At 51.7% G+C, this 10879-nt stretch overlaps 1 protein-coding gene across 1 annotated transcript; it reads right to left on the bottom strand.

Moving 5' to 3' along the window:
• Positions 1 to 99: 99 nt before the first annotated feature.
• On the bottom strand, positions 100 to 10692 carry LOC136533418 (putative E3 ubiquitin-protein ligase RING1a). Its single transcript, XM_066525970.1, has 10 exons — positions 10111 to 10692; positions 9913 to 9988; positions 8929 to 8987; positions 2248 to 2329; positions 1988 to 2108; positions 1863 to 1904; positions 1220 to 1747; positions 758 to 865; positions 470 to 655; positions 100 to 383 (listed from the first exon to the last, which is right to left on the bottom strand). The coding sequence occupies exons 1-10, from the start codon at positions 10304 to 10306 to the stop codon at positions 351 to 353; spliced, it is 1431 nt and encodes a 476-aa protein (XP_066382067.1). The 5' UTR covers positions 10307 to 10692; the 3' UTR covers positions 100 to 350.
• Positions 10693 to 10879: the final 187 nt, after the last annotated feature.

A 10879-nucleotide genomic window follows, 5' to 3' on the forward strand; every position in this document is an offset into this window, starting at 1 on the left:
AAAGTAGAGAAGTTGAAGATTGCAGACCGAGGCACCTGAGCAAGGAAAGAATGAGTTGGTTTTATATTACTGTAATCAGCTTATGACTCCCATTATCTCACAGACTTATATAAATGAACAGTAAATAGAAACAGCTTGTTCACCTACTGCGGACATTCACAATTCAGTTTGTTATATATTTACAAAGTTGGTAAATTAACCTAGCAAGACTCATCAGAAAAACAGCTTCACCATTTTTTCACATTGAATATTCCTTTTACATAAATCCGTTCACCAGATGCAGATCTCATTTGCATCACCACCGAATGGACAGTGACTTCATAAATTAATAGCTGAGGATCAAAACTGATCTAGTCTCGAGTTTTCAAAGCATATCGCAACTCCTGCATTAAAGACGAGCGCAGTGTATCAGAAGGGCAACAATCAGCAAGCATAATCGCAGCAAATGTATTTCAAGACTGGGTTTTACCAGATCGCCGTTGCTAGAGGCAAATGAAGGATGAAGGTCCGAAAGAAGTTTATCTTCCCTCAGTCTTTCCAAGCCATCAAATTCACCTGTACTGGAAGCCATCGAGCCAACACTTCCATGGTGGTGGTCCATCCTTATGTACATCTCAAGTTCTTCGACTTTCCGAGACAACTGAAGAGCAATTAACTGAAAGAACATGGATTTCACATCCTTTAGTTATTTAGGTCCAACCGAGTAAACTAGGAATGCTCAAAAATCAAGGAAGAGATCCATTGAGAAAGCAATCACCTGTACAAGATGTTGAACGGACAAGGTTGGCCGACAACTTAGATAAGGCTTTTCCAAGTTAGGTATGGCTTGTCCATCGACAGGAAGCAGAACCAGATATAACTGGAACTGCAAAACAGAAATATGGACAGTTGCAGGTCAGCAGACCTGGCACACGCTCCATTTAAGCTCATCTTGACAGAGCTACTAAAGCATGGAAGATAAATATAGTAGAGACATGTAGCTGGTGTGACAAAAGGCCAGCGACCCTTTCCAACTGTTTCCCTTGAAGAGAAGGGGAAAAAGCAAATAGGAAAACAACACTGTAAAAACACGACATGAGCATGAAACTTGCAATTTTGTCCCTCCTTTGAAGAGTTGTTTCCCAAACAGGTTTTGCTTCATGATTAATTCCTATATTTCTGAAGTATAGCTGTGAGAAAAGACTATGTCCAGCACAACATAAATACAAAATGAGAGTACCTCTTTATCCATTTCATCAGCATTACGGAGGTGATCCACCAATTTTGCAATGCGCGCACTCCTTCCAATCCTGCCATTTGAACCAGCACTGCCATGTCGATTTTGGCTCCGTGTACCGTTTTTCCCCCATGCAAGCATCTCTCCCCGCAACGGAGAGGTGGCTAAAAATTCTTTTCCACCAACTAATTCATCATTCTCCTCAAAGCTGTGATCACTACTGCCAATGGTTCTAGCAGGCGATGCTTGTGATGCAGACGTCTTCCTGCATCTTTTCTGTCTTAAATCTGGAGAATGATCGTCAGCAGAAGATGGCGCTTTGGTGACCTCATTGGCATTTTCCTCTTCCCTATCCTCCTCATCAGAGCCAGTAGGGGCAATATCAGGGGTAATAGTTCTACCTCTTCCCCGTGTTCGCATATTTCTCCTGTACTTCCTTGAAAAGGCAGTGGCAGTTGCTTTTGCCGTAGAACGTTTCTTACCAATTGCCTCGGACTGTCTTCTGAATGTTTCCTCAATGGTTTCTTGTATCTTAATGAAAAAAACAATGATGCGTTGACATAGATGGTTAAATATAAGGATATAATGCAAATGACTTTTGTATAAACAAATACAGTGCTCGTATTGACAAAACAGCTGAGATCACCTTTTGATTCCGAATCCTCTCCTGCTCATTGAAAGCAAGTTCCTGCAGTATCAAGTATATTAGAAGCACTTCATGGAGAGGCTAAATGAGGCAAGCAAAACGATGATGGGGAACATAGACATCACCTCTTCCTCGTACTTATCAATATCTGGATACAAGGCTGCAATCAGTGCATCATATTTAGGATCGTCCCTCAAAGAACGTCTACTTGCACAATGAGTGCGACATGCTGGACATTCATTATTTCTGCAAAATCAGAGCATTATCTTTATTATCAGATAATAGCCCTCTATTTTATGATCTAGAGACAAAATTAGGCTTTGAATTCTACTTTAAAAAATTGATTGTGACACGATTTTAGAGAAAATGAGGCCTGGCATCATACCCTAGCCGCATAGATTTGTCAATGCAGTCTCTACAGAAGCGGTGCAGACATTCCATAACTGTCCTTGTCTTCCGGATAATACCTGTCAAATAGAATGATTAGACTCCATGGTATATTGTCATCTGACAGAAAAACGATGCCAATCAAGCAATTAAATTCTCAAACTTCAAAGATGTAAATTATTGTATCTAACTCTTTCCATTCCAAATTGTAGTTCGTTTTAGTTTTGTTCTAAGCCAAAGTTCTCTAAATTTGACCAAGTTTTCTATAAGCTTGGTCAAAAGATAGAGAAATTGGGCTTAGGAGAGAACTGAAACGGCCAATAATTTGGGACAGAGGGAGTAGTAACAAACAGATTATCTACTTGGATATGGGGTTTCATCCAATATATTCCTTAGCTCAGATTAATGTAACCATTTTACCTAATTTTGTATGAACACTGAAAAGGCGATAAAAAGCATCACATGGTCTATAGGAAATAAAAAACACCAGATGTGACACATGGTAGGTTATACTAGAGAAATTAGAGACGAACTGACACCAGAATCAGAAGGGTTATAGCCACAGTGGATAAGAAATATTACAATAAGGGAGAAAGTGTATCGCATCTAAGAAAACAGTGTGATTTACACTTGGAGCATGTAAAGTAATCTGCAGCTCTCCCTCCGTACGCGCGGCAGGGGCAGGCGCTGAAAGGGCTCCCCTGCTGCTGCACTGTAGCCGCGGCAGGGGCAGGCGCCGAAAGGCTCCCCTACCGCACCATAGCCACAGCAGGGGCATGCGCCAAAGTCAGCCCTGCTGTCATATCTAGTCACTGTAGCAGCATGACAGCCTGATATGTTTGTGTACTAGGATTAGATGGGTAGAGTTGTATATATAGCTTCACACTGCAACTCAGTGAAGAGAGTTCAGTTTGCCACATCCAGAAGCAGAGCTTTCGGCAAGCGCTGGGCTTGAGCTGTGTGTATGTTAGAGTTGTTCTCAATGTCTTCTTCTACCTCTAACCATAGTGAGTGAGTGTGCTGGTAAGCTTACTGCTTACCTGTGGAGGGTAGGCGAGGGACCAACAAGTGGTATCGGAGCCGTACAAGCGCCGTCGCCGGACTAACCGCTGACGATGACGGACGGTTCGGAGATGGGCGACAGAAGCGGCGCTGCTGTGGCTGCCCAGCCACGATAGGACGTCATCGTGCACATGGTGCGGGAGGTCAGCGGCACCAGTTGGTCGACGCTGACTCGCACCAACTATGGCGAGTGGGCGGTGACCATGAAGGTCAAGCTCAGAGCCCGACGGCTCTGGAATACCATTGACAAAGGCACCGACAACGAAGAAGATGACATGTCAGCGTTGGAGGCTATCCTCACTGTTGTGACAGCGGAGTATATGGAACCGTTGGGGCGAAGAACTCTGTTAAGGAGGCGTGGGAGGCTATTGCAGCCATACGCGTCGGCTCCGACCGCACAAAGAAGGCGACGGCCCAGCTGCTGAAGCAGGAGTACGCCAACCTCAAGTTCAAAGATGGTGAGTCGGTGGAGGACTTCTCCCTCCGTCTGCAGTCGCTCATCAGCAAGCTGAGGAGCCACAGCGTCACCATCGACGAAGAAGAGGCGATCTCTAAGTACCTCCACTCCGTGCCGATGAAGTACATCCAGATCGCTCTCTCCATAAAGACGATGCTGGACTTGTCCACCCTCATCATTGAGGATGTGATAGGCCGTCTGCGGGCGGTGGACGAGCGCATGGAGCAGGCCACAGCAACGACGGACAGCGGCAAGCTGCTGCTGACAGAGGAGGAGTGGGCTGCCCGGATGAAGGAGAAGAAGTCCGGGGAAGCCGCCTCCAGCCATGGTGGCGATGGCAAGCGCCGCGGCAAGGCTTCTTTGCAGAAGAAGAAGATGAAGAAGATCGACCCCAACGCCTGCCGGCGCTGCGGGAAGACGGGCCATTGGGCAAAGGAGTGCCCAAATCGCAAGCAGGAGAAGAAGGTTGAGGCTCATTTAGCGCAGGCTGATGAGGATGATGAGGCCACTCTCCTGATGACGACGTTCTGTGCACTGCACGACGTTGAGGCCAAAGAGAAGGGAGATGTGATGACAGTGAAAGGGCACGGGGCGAGGCTCTAAAGGCTGTCAACCTCGACGAACCGCGCGCCCAAGTCCACCTCGGACGTGTGGGCGGCGAGCAGGAGCAGCAGTGGTACATGGACTCCGGCGCCAGCAACCACATGACAGGCTCCAAGGAAGCATTCTCTGAGCTCGACGGCAATGTGACCGGCACGGTGAAGTTCGGTGACGGCTCAAGGGTGGCGATCCGAGGACGCGGCACCATCATCTTCAGATGCCAGAACGGCGAGCACCGCGTGCTGACGGATGTATATTACATCCCGCAGCTGCGTTCAAGCATCATCAGCATTGGCCAGCTGGATGAGCGCGGCAGCGAGGTACTGATCAAGGACGGCGTCCTCAGGATCAGGGACCGGGAGCAGTGGCTTCTTGCCAAGGTGAAGAGGTCCCGAAACCGGCTGTACCTTCTCGACTTGAAGGTGGAGCAGTCCATCTGCTTGGCTGGACGGCGCACGGAGGAGCCGTGGCTGTGGCATGCCCGATATGGCCATCTCAGCTTCGACGCTCTTGGTCGGCTAGAGAAGATGATGATTGGGCTGTCTCATATCGAGCACGCAGGCGAGCTGTGTGACAGCTGCCTGGTCGGGAAGCAAAGAAGGCTGCCGTTCCCGAAGACGGCGAAGTACCGCGCGACAGAGGCCCTCGACCTGGTCCATGGTGACCTCTGCGGGCCGATCATGCCAACGACGCACGACGGGCGCAAGTACTTCATCCTGCTGGTGGGTGACTGCAGCCGGTTCATGTGGCTGCAATCTGCCCAGCAAGACCGAGGCAGCGGAAGCGGTCAAGAAGTTTAAGGCGCGCGCGGAGGCGGAGAGCGGCAAGAAGTTGCGCGTGCTGCGGACAGATCGCGGCGGCGAATTCACTTCATTGGAGTTTGCTGCGTACCGCGCGGATCAGGGTGTGGTGCGACACCACACGACGTCGTACTCGCCACAGCAGAATGGCGTTGTGGAGCGGCGGAACCAGCCGGTGGTCGGTATAGCTCGATCCATGATAAAGGCCAAAAGCATGCCGGCAAAGTTCTAGGGAAAGGCGATGACCACGGCGGTGTTCATCCTCAACCGCGCGCCCACTAAGGCCTTGAAGGGCAAGACGTCGTTCGAGGCTTGGCACGGACGCAAGCCGAATGTGTCCTTCCTCAGGACATTTGGCTGCGTCGGCCATGTGAAGAACACCAAGCCTCACCTCGCCAAGTTGGAAGATAGGAGCACGCCGATGGTGCTCCTGGGCTACGAGAAGGGCACTAAGGCGTATTGGCTCTATGATCCCAAGAGAGGCAAGGTGGTGATCTCTAGGGATGTGGTGTTCGATGAGATGGCAGCCTGGGACTGGTCCAGTCTGGGCACGGGGGAAGCTGGCGGCTTCACCAGCACCTTCGTCGTCGAGCACTTGGTCATCCACGGTGGTGGAGACGCTGGAAAGTTGGTGCCGACCACTCCAGCAACAGAGCCGATCACTCCTGGGGTGGTGCCGAGCACTCCGGGAGGGGTACCGAGCACTCCAGGAGTGTTGTCGAGCGGTCCTGCAGTGGTGCCGACCACTCCAGGACGGGTGCCGAACGCTCCCGTAGCGGAGCCGAGAGGCCTTGCAGTGGTGCCGACCACTCCAAGACTGGTGTCGAGCACTCCTGCAGTGGTGCCAACCACTCCAGGAGTGGTGACGAGTGGTCCAGGAGTAGTACCAAGCACTGCAGCCAGGGTGCCGAGCACTCCAGATGTTGTGCCGACCACTCCGGCGGAACATGGGACTCCATCGACGCCAATCGAGTTCGTCTCACCTCCAAGCGACATCACCGAGTTCGTGGAAGCCTTCCACGACGGTGAGGTGCGGTTCCACAGGCTGGACGACATCGTCGGCGGCACAGGGTCCTCAGGCCTGGCGGGTCGGCTGCTCAATGACCCAGAGCTGCTTCTCGTCAGTGCAGATGAACCACCCACGTTCGCGCTGGCCGAGCGCGATGCAAATTGGCGACGGGCAATGCTGGAGGAGATGAAGGCGATCGAGGAAAACGAGACTTGGGAGCTCGTCGATACAACTCCAGGATGCCGTCCGATCGGCCTAAAGTGGGTATACAAGGTCAAGCGGGACGAGCGTGGCGCCATTGTCAAGCACAAGGCGCGCCTCGTCGTCCGAGGCTTTGTCCTGCGCGAAGGCATCGACTTCGAGGAAGTCTTTGCGCCGGTAGCGCGCATGGAGTCTATCCGACTACTGCTGGCTTTGGCAGCAGCGAAGGACTGGCGCGTCCATCACATGGACATAAAATCGGCCTTCCTCAACGGCGAGCTGGCGGAGACGATCTTCGTCAGGCAACCTCCAGGTTTCGCCGTCAAGGGAGCGTAGCACAGGGTGCTCCAACTGCGCAAGGCGCTATATGGGCTGCGGCAGGCCCCGCGAGCGTGGAACGCCAAGCTTAACGCCACGCTGGGCGAACTTGGGTTCACGCGGTGCGCAACCGAGCACGCGCTCTATACGCGGCGATGGGGGAAGGAGGAGCTCGTCGTCGGCGTGTATGTGGACGACTTGATCGTCACCGGCACGCGTGCGTACGACATCGACAGCTTCAAGCGCGAGATGGCGGCTCGTTTTTGAATGAGCGATCTCGGCGCGCTCTCCTACTACCTCGGCATCGAGGTGAGACAGGGGAAGGAGACGCTCACGCTCGGTCAGAGCACGTACGCCTCGAAGCTGTTGGAGCGGAGCGACATGGCTGAGTGCAAGCCGTGCGTGACTCCGATGGAGGAGCGGCTGAAGCTGACAAAGGTCAGTACCGCGGCAAAGGTAGATGCAACACTTTACTCTACGCTACCTAGTCCACACGAGGCCGGACATTGCGTTCGCCGTGGGCTACATCAGCCGCTTCATGGAGGATCCCCGAGAGGATCACTGGGCCGCGGTAAAGCGGCTGCTGCGCTACGGGGACGGTGGATCAGGTGATCATCTTCCCCAAGACCGGCGGAAGTGGGCTGCAGCTCACTGTGTTCAGCGATGCAGATATGGCGGGGGACATCGATGGACGACGGAGCACCTCTGGCGTGCTCGTCTTCCTCGGATCGGCTCCAATCTCATGGCTGTCGCTGAAACAGAAGGTGGTGGCGTTATCCACGTGCGAGGCAGAGTACGTGGCGACGGCCACAGCGGCGTGCCAAGCTGTGTGGCTACGCCGGCTGCTGGGCGAGCTGACCGGTGTGGAAGCTCACCCACCAGCACTGATGGTGGACATCCAGCCCGCCATCTTCCTCGCGAAGAATCCGGTTCTCCACGACCGGAGCAAGCACATCGACGTCAAGTTTCACTTCCTCAGGGACTATGTCGATGGAGGGCAGATCGTCATCGAGTTCGTCGAAACTGGTCGGTAACTCGCGGACGTCCTCATCAAGCCGCTCGACCGTCTTCAATTCACGGAGCTAACGAAGATGATCGGCATTGTGGAGGTTCTAGGGTTAGCAGCAGGATTAGGGGAAGAATTGTAAAGTAATCTGTTGCTCTCCCTCTGTACACGCGGCAGGGGCAGGCGCCGAAAGGGCTCCCCTGCTGCTGCACTGTAGCCGCGGCAGGGGCAGGTGTCGAAAGGCTCCCCTGCCGCACTGTAGCTACAGCAGGGGCAGGCGCCAAAGTCAGCCCTGTTGTCACTTCTAGTCACTATAGCAACATGACAGCCTAGCATGTCTGTGTACTAGGATTAGGTGGGTAGAGTTGTATATATAGCTTCCCACTGCAACTCGGTGAAGAGAGTTCAGTTTGCTACATCCAGAAGCAGAGCTTTCGGCCAGCGCTGGGCTTGTGCTGTGTGTGTGTCTGAGCTGTTCTCAATATCTTCTTCTACGTTTAGCCATAGTGAGTGAGTGTGCTGATAAGCTTACTGCTTACCTGTGCAGGGCAGCCGAGGGACCAACAGAGCAATCCCTTAAAAAAAATGGCATGTATATGATACCCAGCTACAAATAACTGGAAGATGAGTTTATACTAGCAGACAGCTAGTGCAGACAATTCAATGTAGAGACATGGTTCTTTAATCTGAATCTTCATTAAGAAAACATAATTAAAAATCATATTGATGCTACATGATACACTAAATGAAAGAAATCTAGTGCAACTGCAGAGTTGCCCTTCAAAAAGTGTAAACCGCAACTTTAACTATAGGAACTTTAAGTCTGTAATGGGATTACAGATGTCCTTATTCACAAAAGGAGAGGGAGGTAACTGAGAGGACGTCACAGATTTCGAAAGACAATCATTTGCCGCCTTCATTTATCTATCTGTTTGAGATGCATCCGGTGCACTGACAAATACATAGAGGTGAAAAAGAAAAATAGCCTGCAATCTATCAACAATAGTGTGCAGACCATTTACTAGACACACAAAATAGTATAGATTTGAATGAAAGAAACAAGCAGGATATTTAATATGCTAGGTTAAACAATGAATTGAAAAAATCAGATATGTACAAGCATAAGGGAATCATATCATGTCTAGATTTCAGTTTCGACCAAGAAAACTGAAAATAATAATATAACATCCAGGTTTATCTAAGCAAATTAGAAAGACCATTCTCACCTAAACAGATAGGGCACTGAACCTCCTTCCTTATGTCTGCTAATTTCACTAGCATAAACCTGAGAGAAAGCAGTTCACATAAGCTTCAAATCATGTAAAACATCAAATATTTCAAAGTCCATGAGCCTGAATAATTATTTTCAATCTATGTAGTGCAATGAAATGCAGGTAAATATAAATAAATGTAACATCTGCATTTATTTCTTCTTTTGAAACCAAAAAGGTATAGCTATTTTATGACACTACACAAAGATCACATAAAGCAAGCAGAAGTGAAGGTCGATATGTAACTAATAAACTGAATATTTGAGCATACTTAAGTATTCACTATCCAGAGGGTATCAGTACTGAAATAGTCCCAGTAAAGAATTGCTTACAGTTACAGTCTGATATGGAAATTGGACTTGCGACTGAAGCCAAGCTGTAGAATATTTCATCTCATGAATTTCTAAAGCATATGCATTGCTGGTTGGAAAACATATGTGCATTACAGTCGGAACTGTTAACTCTTCCAACGTACAGCAATAGCCACGGCAGACAGAGCAGTTCAGAATTTCAGATGAAAGCAGTGGTTCAAACACAACAGTACAAGCGCACAAAACAAAGAGAGTGCCAAGTCACCAGCAGGACGGCGATCTCCATCGCGGTGATGGCCTGCATCATGACGGAAGCATGCATATCATATAGGCCATCGCATGCCTGCCTAGCTCGAACGCATATGATGCATCATCCATGTCAGCTTGGCGATCGGTGCTTTTGCATACAGGTGACCTGATCATACGAACTAAGCAACCATGACTGAAACGGATAGCTCATCGAGGACCAAGCCCACCGGCGGGTCGGGAACTCCGGATACGAGGAACCGGCGGGCGGGGTGCACGAGACAGGCACCGCGAGCAGGCCACAAGCATATCGTAGACAACGAGAGGGGGTCCACGAGATCGGAGGGATAGACCGCGGAGGAGAGAGGGAAAGAAGGCTCACTCGTCGGTGCCGCCGCCGTCGCTCTGGGAGAACTCGCTGTCGCTGTCCGCGCCGCCATCATCCTCCGCGTCCGAATCTACCAAACCCGCACACACAAGCCTCTTAGCCATATTCGCGCGGGGATACAGAAGGCGACATGCACATCGTGAGAGAACGAGATGCGACGGACGCCGGTCCCGATGCCGTCGTCAAGCTCACCGTCTTCGAGTCCGTGCTGTGACTCCGGGTCAGTCAACCCCCGCTTGGCGGCGCCCCTGCTCGGCAGCGGCGGGCGTCCTCCTCTTCCTTCTCCTACGCCTCCGCCTCCGCCGGCGGCGGCATCAGAGGCTGTAGCCGCGACGTCGTCGCGGGGTTTCGAAGACGGCGATGGGAGCCGGCGCTTCTGCGCGGGCATTCTGGGTTTCTGCCCCTAGGATCTTGGCTCTCGGGTTGCAGCAAGGGCGCGAGGCGGTGGTTCGCCACCCTGCCGAGGCGTCCGGGGCTTGGGAGGGAGGGGAGGTGGTGTGGCTCGACGGGGAGGATGGGGAGGGGTAAGTATATGGAGAGGTGGGAGGTGGCCAGGTGGGTGAGGGAGCCGTCCCTGCCTGGAAGGGATGCGGAGAGAAAGAAGAGGAAAATAAGCAGGGCGGTGTTCGTCTTGGTGGGTTTGCAATTGCAGGTTTGGTCTATTTGACGGGCTGCGGTGGGGGCCGGCGCCTGCTGCTTCTCTGACTGGCTTAGGAAGTCGCGCGAGAGACCAGGGGCGGGGCGGCAACAGCAAGCGACGCACGGGCGGCGCATGCAGGCGTGAAGGCCGCCTCCCCCTCGCCTCGCCTGCCTCGCTCCGCGTTCCTTGGGTTGGCTGTGTGACTCCGATTCTTACTAGTGAGAGGAAGCCGTGGGCTGTAGTATTTGCATACCGCTTGGCCGCTTGCCGCTCGATCCACGTGAGAACACGCGGGTGTTCTTATTTCAGATTGAAGCTCAA

Source organism: Miscanthus floridulus, unplaced genomic scaffold, assembly GCF_019320115.1.
Source record: "Miscanthus floridulus cultivar M001 unplaced genomic scaffold, ASM1932011v1 fs_877_4, whole genome shotgun sequence".
In the NCBI taxonomy this organism is placed as follows: Eukaryota; Viridiplantae; Streptophyta; class Magnoliopsida; order Poales; family Poaceae; genus Miscanthus; species Miscanthus floridulus.